The sequence below is a fragment of the Aphelocoma coerulescens genome, chromosome 1A, assembly GCF_041296385.1.
Source record: "Aphelocoma coerulescens isolate FSJ_1873_10779 chromosome 1A, UR_Acoe_1.0, whole genome shotgun sequence".
Taxonomy (NCBI): domain Eukaryota; kingdom Metazoa; phylum Chordata; class Aves; order Passeriformes; family Corvidae; genus Aphelocoma; species Aphelocoma coerulescens.
In genome coordinates this window covers 74,023,295-74,039,692 of record NC_091014.1, presented here as the reverse complement: position 1 = coordinate 74,039,692, position 16,398 = coordinate 74,023,295, and the positions used below count along the sequence as shown (strand labels likewise).

The window sequence follows — 16,398 nt, the reverse complement described above, 5'->3', positions numbered from 1 at the left end:
GGTAGATTTAAGAACTGTAACTAAGGATGATATTTGGCTTATCTGTTTCAAAGTGTGAATAAGAAAGCAGCTTTCAAGATATTTCCTCTTTTAGCCTTGTGTGTAGGAAAAAAACTGCCACTTGGTGATAATGGTTTAGAATTTTAGATAAAATCTGAACTGATGCTGAAGTTAACCATTTTGCTTGTTTAGATTGGTGTTAAAAAACCAGTTTATTCAAGTCTTTATGTGGGAAAAAAATTGCATTTGGGTTCAGCTAAGTTTGGTAGTCCGGTGTTGGCAACTAGGAATTTTCCAACTGCAGAACAGAAATGGAGGGAGTTGCAAGAAAAAGAAAAGGAGCATTTCTGTTTATTGGAGTCGGAAAATTTTTTAGGGCTTGGTCAAAAGCTCATTGACGTCAGTAGAAAGTCTGTCATTAACATCACTGGGTTTGGTTTTTGGGGCATATGATGGCCCAGATTGTAATCTCAGTTAAATCCGATTCTGTTAGGGAATTTATTCACTAGTATAACACATTCAAGCTGCTCAAAACTGTTTGCATTAAAAGTTTTCTTAACCATAGGTAATCTTTTTGCCACTACAAAGTAGCCTGTAGAAACAAATATATTTTCTTTATTGCATGTCTTCCATGTAGCTTTAGTCAAATTTTATTGAAATAATTTTTAGCAATTTATGTTCTATTTATAAAAGTATATCTTTTTTTCTGAAGTACTGTGGTTTATTAGAGCAGAGACATCAAAATTACTCAAAAAAAAATTATAACACAAATCATTAAAAACAATGTGTGTGCATATTTATAGATATGTGTATCACCGTCATACCCTCTGAAATGAAATGAAAAAATGAAAACAATTTAAAAATTAAGACTTTTTTAACCAAGTCTGTAACTCACATCACAAGATGATCCAGTGGCTTTTTAAAGAAATAATATTCATTAAACAGCTGAAGTACAAAAATGTAAGGTAATAGGACAGTGAAAAAAAATCCTGGAAAATCACATCAAAATAAAAACTATGCATGTTTACAGCATTATATTTTATGCAGTGTATTACTCTGCAGCAGGCTTTGTTTGGAGACATTGACCTAAGTTTTCAGGTACAGATGGCATATATTAGCAGAGGAAAAAATGGGTTTGGGAGATGTGTGCAGAAGGGTAGAGTATAACAAACATGAAAGGAGAAGGAATTTGTGCAGAGAACGTTGCTTTATGTTGGAGGAGATGTGGAGGAGAAGGCTCTCACGTTAATGAAGGCAAGTCTGAAGATGCTGGAACCAGTTTTGCTTTCCATTAAAATTAATGAGTAGACCTCTGTGGACTCTCACGTGAGGAGGGTTGTGTGCGTGTTCCAGGAAGTCACGGAGTTTTGCCATTGTGCTGCCAGGGAAAGTCATTAGGACCACCTTTGTGAAAAATACTATTTCTACAAGAAGTGAAGGTTTAAGACAGAGGAGAATAGAATTAGAAAACAGAAAGCAATTGCTTCATCCTTTATAGATGGGAGAAATGCTTGAACTGTGAATAAAAATGTCATATGGTGAAGGACATTTAATGTTTGGTTACTATTTTATTTCTTACAACAACTAGCCAATCAAGGCATTAAGCACTTTATAAAGTCAGGAAATTAATGGTCCTTGTAAAAATTGAAGGTTTTTTTAGAAAGAGAGCTGTAAAAGAACAAACAATTAAAGGTAATCAATACCATTGTTATTAGGAAACCTATGAGAACAACACTTCTTCTCAATTAGGGAAAAACTGTATTTTATGTTTCTCTCTTGCAAGCTGATCCTTGTTCCTTCCAGCCTGTAATCTTGGTTTATGCTTTATGGATAGGCTTTGTTCTGGGTGCTTTTGAAGCATTGCATGCCTTTTTTAAAGGTTTCAACAGAAGAACAAATAGCAATGAACTCAAAGAACAAAGGACTGTTCTTTCTTTCTTTCTGTCTTTTTTTACCCCCCTTCTTTAAGAAAAGAAAGAAATGTTTCATCTTGTTTTTCTCCCCTTTCAGGAAGTTGATGGCAATAAAGTGATGTCTTCATTTGCCCCGCACAACTCATCTACCTCACCCTTGAAGGCAGAAGAAGGTGGGCGTCAGAGTGGAGAGTCCTTGTCCAGCACAGCCCTGGGAACCCCAGAGAGGCGCAAGGGGAGCCTCGCGGATGTCGTGGACACCCTGAAGCAAAGGAAAATGGAAGAGCTCATCAAAAACGAGCCAGAAGGTAAGGCCTGGGAAACTGGCCAAAATTTTCTGTGTTCTTTTCTTTTCTGCAGATCCTTTGGATACATATACTTTTTAATCTTGCCATTTTCTGCTCTGTTCGCTTTTACTGGTTAGCAGAATTTAAGATGTTACCATTCTTGTCTACGTTAGAGGTAGATTTTGTCAGTGTCCCATCATAGCTAACATTTTTAGCTTTTCCCAAAAAAGAGAGTCTAGAGGTCTTTTTGTTACAGTTGCAATCTCCTCAATATGCCTGCGTTGAGCTAATTTTAGTCGCCTGGGGGCTTTTACACCACTACTCCCCTCTCCCCATTCCTAGAGCTGAAAAAAATATTATCATCAATATCAATGTTTTTGTGACATGATCTAGTGCTCATGTCATTATTTGAAAGGTAAGAAGTTAAACTGGGAATTCATGAAAGCTTTTGGGTGGGACACATCATTCTCTGTTTATCTGTAGTGCAGGTGCTGTACAGACAGAGAGAATGCGTGTGTTCCCTGCATCATGTGTGGCCAGCAAGTTTCAGCTTTGGCTTATAGGATTCATTTCTGGAGGACTGGTGTCTTTTTGAGACCCTCTCTCCCGCTGGTGGTGATAGCACTTGTGCTCTGTGGGCTGAGACTAAGACGAGAGATGAAGATTTTTAGTTTTTGCCTGTTTGGGGCAGAGTCAAAGTCCTGACTGGAAGATGAAGTTCTCATCATGCTCTCCATAGATATCCGCATGCCTACTTACAGCTGCCTTTTCGGGGCACTGCAAGCCGATTGTATGAACATACTGAGCCTTGTTTCCTAGTGCACAGTAATGAGACACTATTTTCATTTACACTCACCTATCCTGTTGTGCAAATCCATTTCAAATGCTTTAAAGCAGGGCTCTCAGGGCCAATCTCAGTGCTGCAGCATGAAGTGACAGCACCTACAAGAAAATCTTAGGACAACCTGCATACTAGAATAAAAGTATGGATACAAACATGCTGGCACATACACGAGCATGACAGGATTGTAAATTAGGCTTTTCTTGACTGGAGTATGCAGTAAGGATCTGCTGGGAAACAAATTACTTGTCTAAGCATTTTTTTAATATTACTTACAGGATTTCTTTTGCTTTTAGGTTGACATAATGGTCAGTGCCATAACATACGTGGTGCCTTTGGATGGAAAAGATTGGGGGGGAGTGGGTGGGAAGGAGACCAGGCTATTATCTGAGAGAGGAAAGAACAGGGAGTTCTGGGCAATGTATAAATACTCTGCTGAGTATGAGGTTGTACAAGCTGCACAAACTCCATTAAGGAAAGGCCACAGATAGACATGAGAATGGTTACAGAGCTTGTGCATTATCTCAGCTCTACTAAAATGAAAATATACAGTACAAACAAAAGATCTACAGCTTTGTGAAGAGATTGGGAGAGAGAGGAGGGGGAGCAACTGAATGTTGGGCTTTGCAAATGCATGCAACAAAAAATCTTTTCTTCCCTCTAGCCATTGTTCTATTGTCTTTCAAAGGCCATTAAATTGAACAGCAGGTTGTGATGAAAATTTCATTAAGACCTAGTTAAATCATTATGAGGGTGCCATATTCATGTCTCTGCTTACTCCCCATCCAGGAAAAAATGAATAGGAAAGAGTTGAGCTTTTTTTCCCTTTCTCCTTAAAAGCGAACTAACAAAAGTTCAGAAGTTAGAAGAGAATGGGAAATGGGACATGAAACAAAAGGAGGCCAGAGAGGTGAGCTGGCTAGGAAGAAAATTAGACTTGCATAAGAGCATTGAAAGGTAGTGAGGGACAAATACATCATTTTGACAAGCCTCCCTCCCCCTTCCCTTCAGCCAACATGGTTGTTTTTAGAGTGGCTAATTAAAAAATATATATTTCTGGGTGCAGATGGCAAGACTGTTCTTAAAGGTCCTCGACAAATACAAGTCTTTTTCCCTATATGAGTTATATACTGATGCAACACAGTGTCTTCTCTGCTTGAACTCCAGCAGAAAATTATTGTCATGTCTTCTTCATGTAGTGCTAAAGTAAAATTGTCAGTCATCACTGGTTGCTAGTCAGGTAATTAGCATATTAATGAATTTCCCTGTGAATAAGATGTTACAAGTGGGAATCTTTGATAGTACATGTAGGTAAAAATGCAGCACTTTGTCATAAATGCATATTTCAGTAATGATTTTTAGTCTTGCTAGTTTGTAAACCTTTGTGAGATGGAGATCAAGAATCTTGGTTAAGCTTTGCTGCATTATGTCAACAAGAATAATATAATACTTTATTTCCCTTTGGGAAGAAAGGGAAACATTTGCACCAGTAGTTGAGGTTTAATTAAATCAATTTCCTGTGAATCTTCCAAAGACCAGATATGAGCCAGATTCCCATTTCTCTATGTACTCAAAAGTTTATATATTATTTAACTTGTACAATGGGCTGTGTTTGCTCTCTTTTTATTGTTTGAAATAGTCTTCTGAATTACTGTGGAAAATGTGCTTTTGAAGCATTCTCTCAAATGGCCTGTTTCTTCAAAATCAGAAAAAAGAGAAGGGCTGGATAGACAACTTTAGGTCTCAATTTAAACCTCCTATCAGGCAGGGAAAGGGCTTCTCTTTTGTGAAATGGGCTTTAAGGACAAGTGAGATACTCCAAAATATTGATAACAGGTTTGACTGTTTCTAAAAAAATTTATAGATACAAGGTAAGTGGTATTCTTAAATTATGTTTGTTAGAAAATAAAAGTAAAACTTAGTAAATTTTGTCAGTAAAGGACAAGAATTTTTACATTTTAAACATACGGCTCAGAGTGCACCAATGCACACATGTACATATGCACATACGTAAACACATCCCTGTACTCACACATGAGCTGATAAGGGAAGCATCACTCTTCATATAAATGGTTTTCATGTAGATTTGTTGTATATATGCCCTTGGTGAATGTGCCCTGTAGGAATCCATGCTACCTAATTTTCCAAAAGCTCATCACTTCCTTTTCCTCCTTAGATATGGTGGGGGGGGGAGGGGGGAGGAGGTTGTTTTTATAGGGGTTTATACTTAGCTCTAAAGCTCCACACTTTACCCTCTCCCCCCCCCCCCCCTCAATTTTGCCATTTTCCTGTTGCTGGATGAAAGTATGTGATTGACAATGAGTCATGCTGACACAGAGACATAAGTGTTTCAGTGAATCTAAAACTTGTGGAATTTTACTCATACAGTGCTCATTTTTCTTCTCTCAAATTCTGTGGAAAATCCTTATATGCAGCTTTAGTATTAGGCCCCCAAAGGCATAAACCTATTACTGAAGTCACACAGTGTTATTTTACATGAAACATTCTGTCCTTTCTAACTTGAGTTTCAGAAGAGGAGTCAGTCCCCTTTTATTCCTGGTATACAATAATGAAGATAATGGAGTGGGTTTGGAGAAGCCTTATACACTGTGGCAGACCTCAAGCCCTTGCCCCGAGGGTCGTCTGCCGACCATGGGATTCCTTTTGCAGCTAAAATCATTAGGAGAATGAGATACAGGCATGTTTTTCTTCTGTTTTCTTCAGGCATCAGAGGATGGCAGAGACTCTCTGTCTGTCTGTTCTCCTCATTTGTAGAAATGAAGTGGAAATCTCTTTGAAGTCACTGAGCTTGACACAAGTTTGTGAAAGAAAAGACCAAAGCAACCACTTAGCTTTTCCTTGCACTATTAATGGGATTGGATTGCTGTATTTTAATTTATGGCCTGTGCTTGTGGAAAATTAAATCTCTGAAATCTCTGTAGCCTTTCCCCTAAGTGTATGGCTTGGCTTCTGGAAAAGAAAGAGGCAAACAAGTAAATTCCTATTTTTAGAATAAGCTGGAGTACTCTTTGGTTCTTTACATCTCCTAATTTTCATTAAGAATCAATCTTCTTTTTCCATTTTGGCAGTATATATTTGTAACAGGTTATGTATCTGTTCGTCTTTAAAACCTTATCAGTGAGTCTTCTGAGGCCAGATCCATGTTGTTGTATGGAATTAGTAGGAGTTCTGTATAAAGAAGGATCATGTGAACAGCTACCTGACAACAGAGACTGAACACATGAGCTTGTGTGGGTACAGGCATTCATCTGCATGGCTCATTCTTCCTTGGTAAGGACCTCTGAAACTCAGTTCAGTTGGGCTGTTTAAACGAGTACTTTGAATTTTCTATGAAGTCACGTACACAGATATACATACCTACCCACACACATATGTATAAAATATATTATATATATTTAGACATAAATATATATGAACACACACACACACAAATTATTCATTTATTGTGCTTCATATTTTTCCTGCTCCAAAATTTTGATCTTGCAGTCCTTTGGTCTTCAGAGGGGGAGCAATTAATCTCAGCTGTTTAGTAAGAAGGGAATACATGTGTTTGCAGAGCTTTAACAGGCAATGTGAGTACTAGATCTTCATGTATTATAGTAGGCAGCAATACTATAAGTAATTACTTGTCATGAAAAAAGGAATGAGAAGAGCCTCTTGGGCATGATTTTTGTCTTCTGAACATCCCCCAAAGGCTATTTGTATTTGATGTTTAAGTTTACATCATAAATCACAACACCTGTTAATGTGGTAATTTAAATGACTGTTGTTCAAGCAGTTCTGTAACCGATAAAAGTGAGCCATACTGAATTCAGGCTCTGTAGTTGAAGTATCTCCTAACATTATCAAACTTTTAATCAGTAAATCTTGTAAAAAAATCAAGAGGTCTCCCTCTTTTTAAGCCACAAATTCCAGCACGGGCCATTCAGGGGCACAAGAAGGGTGGCCTTTGAAATGCAGACTCTTGTTTTTAAATCACATCTGATGAGATGGGAAGAAATAAAGTGCACGGATTCGGGAAAGGCCTAAGAATACTGTAATTGGTTGAGGTTTAAAATTCTTTTATTTGGTTCTTCACTGCCCCTTTGACAGAGTACATGCTGAAGAGGCTTTGTAATGCTTTTCCACTGAAGGACAAACAAGGGTCCTTTGCAGTTGAGTACTTTCAAGTTTTGTTCATACACTCCTGCTGCTGTGGAAGGAAGCTTCAGGTGCCTTGTGGTTCATGTTCATCTCTGCAGTCTGTCACCAGAAAATGTGTCTTTTCTTGTAGAGCAGGCCAGCATCAAACTTGCATGCGCTTCTTTCAAAGACCCTGCCATATGGAAATATGCCTTCATATACTGCTGATACAAAAAAAAAACAATTACAACATTTGAATGATTAGGTTTGTGAAATAGGCCTATGTGAAGAGAAGGCCCTGTTAAATACTGTAGCTTAAATCTTTATTAACAAGTGCTTTAACTCCAGAACAGAGGTAGCCTAGTTTGAAGCCTTGCCAGCTCTGACTTGCTCAAAGTGAAGTTTATTTATTTGTTGCCTTCAGTGTTTAAGTGTTTTCCTTCCCAACAGTTTAGCCTGATAGCCACGGTTTATTTCAATGGATGTTTTCAAAATTTGCTTAGATTCCCTTCCAACTTTCTCTTCTTACATCCTCAAAGGTTTTTAGCTTTTGGATTTTTCTTCTTCCTTTTGATAAAGGCATCTGAGGTGCTGATACAGCATCTTAAATATAGAAGAAAGCATTATGGTCAAGTGAGATACAGAAAACTTGTGCCTTTGGAGAGAAGATGCAGTCCCTCTCCCCCTCCCCTGTTCAGAATGAAAGTCTTCTCTGATGAATCTCTACAATTAAAATTTCTTTCTAGGTTATGTTCACTCTATAATACTGAACAAGCAGGAGCCAAAACAAAATGCTTTCTCTTTTCACTTCCCATCTTTAACAACACAACGTAAAAGTGGTTCAGTAAGGCAAAAATAATTTTTTGGTCTCCTGTCTGGCCTTTATTCCCCAGGTAGCCTGACTCCTCATCAACTGTGATTTGTATCAGTAGGGGTTTTCAAAACTTGCTGTCACTTTTGCCCCCACATCATTTTACTGTGTGTTTCCCCTGTTGTATTCCACCTAGATCAGTTTGCAGTTTTTTGTGTGCTCTTGTTATTTTAATTTTTTTTTTTTAATTATTATTTTATTTTTCATTTCCCCCTCCCCTGGAAAAGCCATTAGCTTTCTGACCTTCATTACAGTCCTTGGATAACTGCTGGAGAAACCTCTGCCCCAGACTGTAATACCCAGATGTACATGGGGGAGTGTGCCAGCTCCTTCTGTGTGCTCATGTGCTGCAGCTTTCGGGGATGTCATTTATTCAAGAGTGAAGAGCAAGCCACCTGTTTCTCAGGCCTCTTGTCCCTCATATTAAAGGTTCAAGCCCTTACTGAATAGTAACATCTTAATCTGGGCAACATACACACCATTTAGCTGAAACTGTTTGTCGAGCTAGCAGGATTTGTGCGATTTTTTTCCCCTTTCTCTTACCCCTGAGGCACTTGTCACGATCATGCATTTTAAAATTAATCAGACCTCCCGGGCTTGTGTGACTGTGTGGTTTAACATGAAGAAGTGGATATCAAGCATTTGCCCTAATTAAATAGGCCTGCTTGGTTTTGTTCTAGTGGATGCTTGGTCTTTTTTTTAATAAGAGCTGCTTACGGAGGAGGCACGGCCAGCTCTAGAGTTAGTGGAGAGCACACTTCAAAGTTTTCCCCACCACCTGCGCCCAGGATGCTGAGACCTGAAGGGCTCCCTCTGTTCTTTCTGAACAGCACAATTTGTGGGAAGTGAGTGAAGGGGGAAGGGGGAAATACAGCCAAATGAGCGAGAGAGCAATGGGGGAAGGAGAGGTGAGGAGCTGGGACAAGCATGTGGATTGGCTGTTGAAGTTGATTAAGATGACCTGTCATCCTGTCTGATTAGCTTTAGATCTCAGTCTGTGCCATGAGCTATTCACAAGGCTGTCTTGTGTCTTCTGTTTACCAGAAGCAAGGGAAAGCCTCTAGTACAGCAAGGAGCAACATTTGCAGCAACTCCCACTTGCTTGTTTAGCTAATGAAGTAGCCTTGTAAAAACACTCTTAAGTTTGGAGCTGTTGCTTACTTTTATTAGATACATGTCTGTTTAACATTGACATTTTTAAGGTGGTTTGAGGGTTGCCAGCTTTATACATCTGTATACATCTGCATTGTGCGTAAGCTGTACTGGGAAGATAGAATTCCTTTCAGCATCTTTCCTTCTCATACAGTTTAATTGTATTGTGGTTTCTGCATTGCCTCAGGAGAAAATGTGCTATATGTGTATGATTCCTATAATGTATGAATTCAAAAAGTGCTCAAAAACCAAATAAAGGAGAGTTGGGGGGAACTCTCCGCCCTAAGCACCCTAAAACCTGTTACACAGTAATTAAGGACTGATAGCATTTAGCAATTCAACAAGTTAATTTTAGCCAAAAAATAGTAGAAAATTTGGAACAGTCAACATTTTTAGACAAAATGTTTGTTTGGAAATGAAAATGTTTAAGATGATTAATCTGAAAGAGAAATGAAAACATTTCAATTACGATTAAATAAAACACTTTGGGTCAGGTGGAAACAGCTTTTCCCCTGACTTGGTTTGGCAGCTGAAATGAAAAAATGCTAACTAGTCAAACAAAAATGAGTTGCAAAACCTGGTGAGGGTTTTGGGGGTGTTTTTGTATCTAATGACCTGAGAAGGACAAATGAACAGTTGTTATAAAGACACTTAAATATATCTGAATGTTACACACTGTGGTTTTGAGGGCAATCTGTAGTATTAGTCAGAAAAGCTTTCAAAATTTTATTTCCTCCAAATGTGCAAATTTCTCTGCCTTCTGAAGCCTCAAGTTGGCAAAGTTTTGCAGCACCTAGGGCATTTTATTTTGGAGCAGATTTTGGAAGGTTATCATGCATTAGATGTACTTGGCCTATCTTTGTACCAGAGACCTCGGAGTCTGTTCTAGAGGGCCTAGAAATCTGCAGTTGGTACACCCCAGAATTCTACTTCACTTTCTATTAAAATTCTCACATTCCAGTACACAGCAAAATGAAAAGCTCTATTTATTTATTTCTGTAACAGTTCAAATTGCTGAAGTAAAACCCAGCAGGTAGGATGATATTCCATTGATTTAAAAGTTTACTGTACATCCATGCACTAACTCACTGCCATCTTTCTCTTCCTCTCCCAGTATTATTATTCCTATTTTATTTTTAATTTCAAACCTTGGCACAACACAAATGTAAAGAACATACTGACACTGCTAAGCATCTGTCTGGTGCTTGACAGCATCATAGAAACCCTTCCAGTGTTTCCTCTGGGTTGCTATTGGTTATTTAACAACACAATGCAAATGGTGCAGTGTGGGTGTACGTGAAAAGGAAAGAAAGGTTGAGGTGGGGGGAAGGAGCCCTGCACGGGTAAATATGTCTTTCATCATACCTTTTGTTTGGTCTGTTTGCTGTGTGCTATTCAGTAGTCAATAGAAGTTGTTTGACGGTTCTGCAAAAGGGTAAGAAACCTTTTCTTAAACTTTTATTCTCCTGCTTTTGTCTCAGTCCGTAAAGTTTTCTGCTTTTGTTTTTCTTGCTCCACTTTGTTGTCACCTGTCTGTTGTTGAAGGGTTTTTGTTGCTGCTGTTTGGCTGATGTGAGGTAGGCTGATACTTACGAATTGCTCCTGATTGGGGAGCTTTCTTGTACAGGTGAAGTGGACTTTAGAGAGCTTATGAAAGATGTGCTGCACTGGTCTTTAGGGCAATAGAGCTCTTTCAACCTTGTGTTTTAATTTATTTATTTAGCCAGAGGATGAAAGTGAAAAGTGAATGAAGAGAAAAATCAGGCTGTGCTTTCTGCTGGAGAATGCCCTGTTAGCAGTTGTGTGACTTGGTAAGGCTTTCTGAGATGTTTAGCCTTGATTTAATTCTTATTTAAGATCTCTCCTCCCAGCACATTAATATAATGTCAATGTAGAATGCATTGCATGGTGTAATTACTGGAGAGAGCAGTAGTTGGGAAAACAGACGGTAATTGAACACATGGCTGTTTATTACAACAGGACAGTGCTCCTACGCTGGTATTTAGGGCATTAATAGGAAAGAATTGATTTGTTGTTTTAAGATGAATTCAATCACTGTTGCTTAGGCCTTTGTTTGTTCAGGCCGAGTTATGCTTTGTTTGTGTTATGTGCCCAAGAGGTTTACACACCACAGCATGGCATTAGTCATGCAGAGGGCTTGGGAGCAGAGAGCCATTTAAATGAACAAAGGACATTTTTCTTTTTGGCTCTGTTTATCTTCCTCTCCAGTTTTGTTACCCTCTAATCTATCTCCATCTCTCTCTCTCCCTCCTTTCCCCCCCTCTCCTTCCCACCCCAAACATTTCTAATCAATGCAGAGGTCCTCCCACTTTCTTCCTTCCCCCTCTGCTTTATTCACCCTCCTGGAGACAAATGGAGCTGTGACTGACAGGGGGCAACACAGGGTTGTGGCATGGGGTAAAAGGTGTCAACAGGAGTGGTGGCTTCAAGGTTTTGCAAGGAAGAGCTGGGGTTGGGGGCTGGAGGGAGCGAGGATTGCTTCCAAAGTGAGCAGAGGGGAATGAGCTGTACCCTGCACGTCTCCACTCTGGGAGTTTTGTATGAGGGAATGTGTGCACCTTTTATGGGTCCTGCTGGCTCATGCTCTGGATGAGCCCTATGCAGGGCACATCCTGGGACTGAATGAGCATCCTGCTCTCTTCTCACTGATGCAAGTTGGAGGGAGGAAGAGAAAACCATCTGACTGAAGTTGAATTCCTGATCTCCCTGTTGTGAGCAGCATGGTTTATGTTTTAGGCTCATTGTACTTGAGAGGAATCTCATCTTGATTTATTTCTGAGTGTGGGAGAGTTAATGGACACTTCAGGGTGATGTGGGCCAAATTCTGCTCTCAGATACAAGTTCATCACTCCCACTGAATATGCAAGAGCTTTAGGTAGGCAACATTTGATCCAATACAGGATTCGTAAAGAACCCAACGTGACTTGTTTTTTTATCCCTCTACAGACAGGGATTAGGCTTGTTCCTAGAAGGAGCAGTATTAAAAGAACTGAAAGGTAACAACAACAGCAAAGTCTGTATGGTCACTAACTGGTAGAAACTTTTATTGCCTAGCTGGTAAGATACTTCTATCTAAGTACAATAGTGCAGAATGAATTAGCCCCCAGTCTTGCCTTTTGGGGGTACAGAAAGTACTGGCTTAGACAGCACAAGGAAGAAGCACAGATATGTGACACAGAGAGCCAGATTCTTCCTGTCAGGGAGAAATAGCAATTTCATACACTGCAATGTGCAAGGAACCTCCATTGTTCACCTGAGCCTTTTAGCTGTAATTAATTAAATTACTGAATTTGCAGATAAATAATAGACACACAGGAGATGAGCTCTATGGATGTGAAGTCCAGCTGGGACTGTTGGCTGTGTGTGGGACATGCTACTTGGCTAAAAATTATAAATTTTTTCTAAATATCTAGGAATTGCACTTGCAAAGGCCAACCCATATGCCCAAAGGAAAATATCATTCCCATCTCAAAAAAAAACCCAAACAATTATTGTATTGCATTGCCAATAAACAAGAATGGTAACAGCCAAAGATTTAAAAGCCTTGAAGTTACAACTGGTGTCCAAGTGCTTTATCAGAAAGGAAGGTGTCTCTCCTGACTTGGAAGTGGTTATCCGAGTGTCCTGTTTTTCCAGTACGGTTTGGAATGTTGCAGTAGTCTCATACTGTAGATTAGCCCACACAATCTTAAGGTAAATAGTCTAGAGACAAAGATCACATGGAAGAAGAAAGCCTCTTGGTTTTTTTACGCACCCTGATGTTTTTATGCTAAACTTTTTTTTTTCTTTTCTGTTTTGCCCATAACACATATCCCATTTCAGTAACTGAGCATCTTATCTCCCACAGAGTCAGGCACCAGGGGAAAAAAAAAATGGAAAAGCAAAAAATTCAACAACTAACCAGAAAAATGGTTTCAGCTGTAGTGATTACTGTGTATTCATTTGATCCTGTAGGTTTGCTGGCTTGTTGCAAAGTGTAAAGCATGTTAATGTTTTTTGCTGAGATCTCTTTGTACAAGACTTAAATAAAGCCATGTATTTCCAAATAGTTATATTTCCTTGTATATGAAATTAATATATGAAGATGAAACTAGAGGACAGCAGGCTCTTGCTAATGATTGTCAGCTGCAACAATTCTGGATTCCACACTGAGCTCATGTACAGCCTTAATCAGCAATGGTGTTTAACTAAATATGGAGACATTTCACTGAAGATTATTTTATTTTAAGTCCTTTTTTTTATGCATTTCCTCTTGCTGTGTCATCTAATTGATTCACGGCTCCTGTGAAGCTTTCATTTATGGGATGTATGGGATGCATATCCAGGCAAAATGCATTCTTCTCTTACTAGTTTGGCCAAGTCAATCCTGTCTGAGTTCAGATGAATTAGGGAGCTTTCATTGGTAGTCATTCTGTAACTAAACATAAAATTATTAGATGACTAATATACATGACATAGCAGTTTAGGACCTTTTTCTTTCTGCTGAAAAACAGATGCAGTCTTTTTGAGACAATCATGTGCCTTTTTATTATTATTATTGCTAGACAGGTTACTGGATGGGGGAGCACCACACCCAGTGGATGCTACACAGTATTCATGATCCAATATTTTAAAGTAACAGGGCGCACAAAGACAGTATAATGAGAGGTGCTTTCTTACATTGCCAGACTGCAAAATTTTCCTAATATTCCTATGTAAGCTTATTTTGTTGGTTGTTGCTTTTGTTCTGGCCTTATGCCATAAATATAGCATGGAGTAAACTGCCATTAAAGTGCTGGAGAGAGTTCAGCTGCCAGTTCCATTTCATCATTGGTTTCTCACAAGTTGGTGCTAACAATGGATTTGCTTGTATTGGACATTGTAAATGTTCACCAGAAATGAGACTGTAGCTACCAACCACCACACTGCTGAGTGTTTTCAGGAGCACACAAGATGCACTATGCCTGCTTTTAACTCATCTGCTTCAGCTCTGTTAGCAGACAAGTCCCTGTAGACATAAAGGCAGGTGAAAAAGCATCAAGAAGAGAAGAATGGAGATGCCTGCTATATGTGTATAAACAGGTAACGTTGTGGAAAAATGGAACAGGGAGAAAATTTTACTAAGCTTTTCAGTATAAGGAGGTTAAAAGTTGTGCTGTAACATTCTTCAGACCTTCCTTTCTCCCTTAGAATCCCCCTTTGCAATCTGATTAATCTTGGGATAGGAAAAATTCTAGTGGGGATTTGTTTGTTTGCTCTTTTTTTAAAAATCTTGTTCCTACTAGGAGAGGGCACTGGGGTTGTTTAGGCAATGCCAGGTAGCTTTCCTCCCAGGCTGAATGCAGTCCATAAAGCTGTCAGTTCTTTAGCTTAATACTGGGTTTTAGTGTATTAATTCAAGGCTTTCAGGGATCTAGGACACAACATTGTGCCAGGAGTGGGAACTAAAATTAGAGGCAGACTTTTGACTGTGAGAGCTGCTTGAGGCTACTTGGGGTGAAAGAGGAGGGAAGAGACAGCCCAAGGACTGCGAGATGTCCAAAGCACCCCCCAAAAGCAGATACAGGTTTTTTTGCAACACACACTGTGGTGAATGACCCTTCCTTTTTTTTGTCTTATCCCAGTCACTGATACAGCACTCAGTGGTTCATTTCACACTCCAAATCCATGTTGAAAGCTGTCTTAGTTCACTTGTTATACCAAGAACTGGACTTTGCTGAACTGGGATTGTGATTCCCACACCCTCTCTCTTCCCACCCCCCACCACCCCCTTAAATAGTAGCTAATCTATAAAACGCACCTTTAAAAGGTGAAAACATTGTGAAATGTGAAACAAAGTTAAATTCTTATGAAGGATTTTAAGTTTTCAGTCATAGAAAGTAGCCCCTGATGATGTAAAAAAAAAAAGATGAAGCGACATAGGGCTGAGCAACAGGAAAATTGTTTCATCCACCTTCACTTCATTGGATGTATTTTATTATTTAAAATTTTTTGCTCTTGGCTATACGTGAGAATCATTTCCCAGTAACTTTTTTGTATATCATAATTCTGTTAAGGACTATGAATGAGGAATAATTAGACATTATTGTTTGGTTATGTAGATTCTCCTGTGATTCTTTCTTGTTTACTTCATTTAAACTGTCGATACTGTTCTTGCCATGTAGAAATAATGACTGTGTTCCTTCATGAATATGAGATTACGGGGACCTTGTTTCAGATTGCTGTGGCACTTGTTCCTCCTCTGTGATTATTTCAGGCTATCTGAAACATATTCTTTCTTTTTAAATAGAGAAATATTCAGAAGCACAAGTTCATAGACATTTCCTCTTTACTAAAACATCTTCAGTCTTTACCTTATACTGGCTTGTCTCCTAATAAAATGAATGCTGCAGTTTGGCACTGCTGTGGGGTTCACAGAAACATAAGAGGGGGGCCTGATTTAAATGAGACATAGAGATAATTCTGTAATATAAAAAATTTGCCTTATATTTAAACAAAGAAAGATTTGTAAGTTTTTATTGTTAGGGAAAAAACCATTTCTCCTCTGAAATCTTTACTGTGAATCTAAACTCTGATATTTTGCTTCCATTCTTGTACAGAACTTTCTTTGATGACTGCTGGAGTTCTGATCTCACAGAGAGAGGAGAATATTGGAGTTGAGATTTCTTGAACAGAGCTTAGGGGATAATATTGTGTTTAGTTTGTTTCACGAGATGCAAGCTAATCAAAGAATAATTAACAGTCAAAATGCCAAGGTCCTTATTCATGTAAAGGATCTGGTATTGAAGTCCTCAATAAAATAACACTCATATTGAATTCAATGAGACTTTAAACTGAACAAATGCTTCAGGATTTGTCCCCTGCTTTTTTCTCCCTGTCAGTTTTTAATGAGCATCCCATAAAAGTGTTTAACAATTGTACTGACTTTGATTTTTTAAGGTTTGGGAGAAAATTGCTTTCTCAGGTTGAAAAAATGTTGAAACAGAAAAAGCACATTTTCTCATCATATTGTCTAACATAGTGTAAGCAGATTCAAAGACTGTCTCACATCATGATTTCTGATAGTTAAAGATGTTATAAAGAGTATTGTAGAGAAAATGCTGGGAGGAAGAATTACAGCTGATAGGTGGAGATATTTTAGACCTCATCCTAAATTATTGGGATTGAGATAAAATTTAGATAGCAAGGCAG

The 16,398-nt window shown here is 38.7% G+C and overlaps 1 protein-coding gene across 4 annotated transcripts in view; it reads left to right on the top strand.

The window, feature by feature from the left end:
* Positions 1-16,398, top strand: part of SOX5 (SRY-box transcription factor 5) — a 288,474-nt gene that overhangs the window by 67,566 nt on the left and 204,510 nt on the right. For all 4 annotated transcript variants that reach the window (XM_069003507.1, XM_069003506.1, XM_069003505.1 and 1 more), the window contains exon 5: positions 2,011-2,221. In XM_069003507.1, coding sequence (XP_068859608.1) covers positions 2,011-2,221 — 211 coding nt within the window. The remainder of the gene's footprint in view (positions 1-2,010; positions 2,222-16,398) is intronic.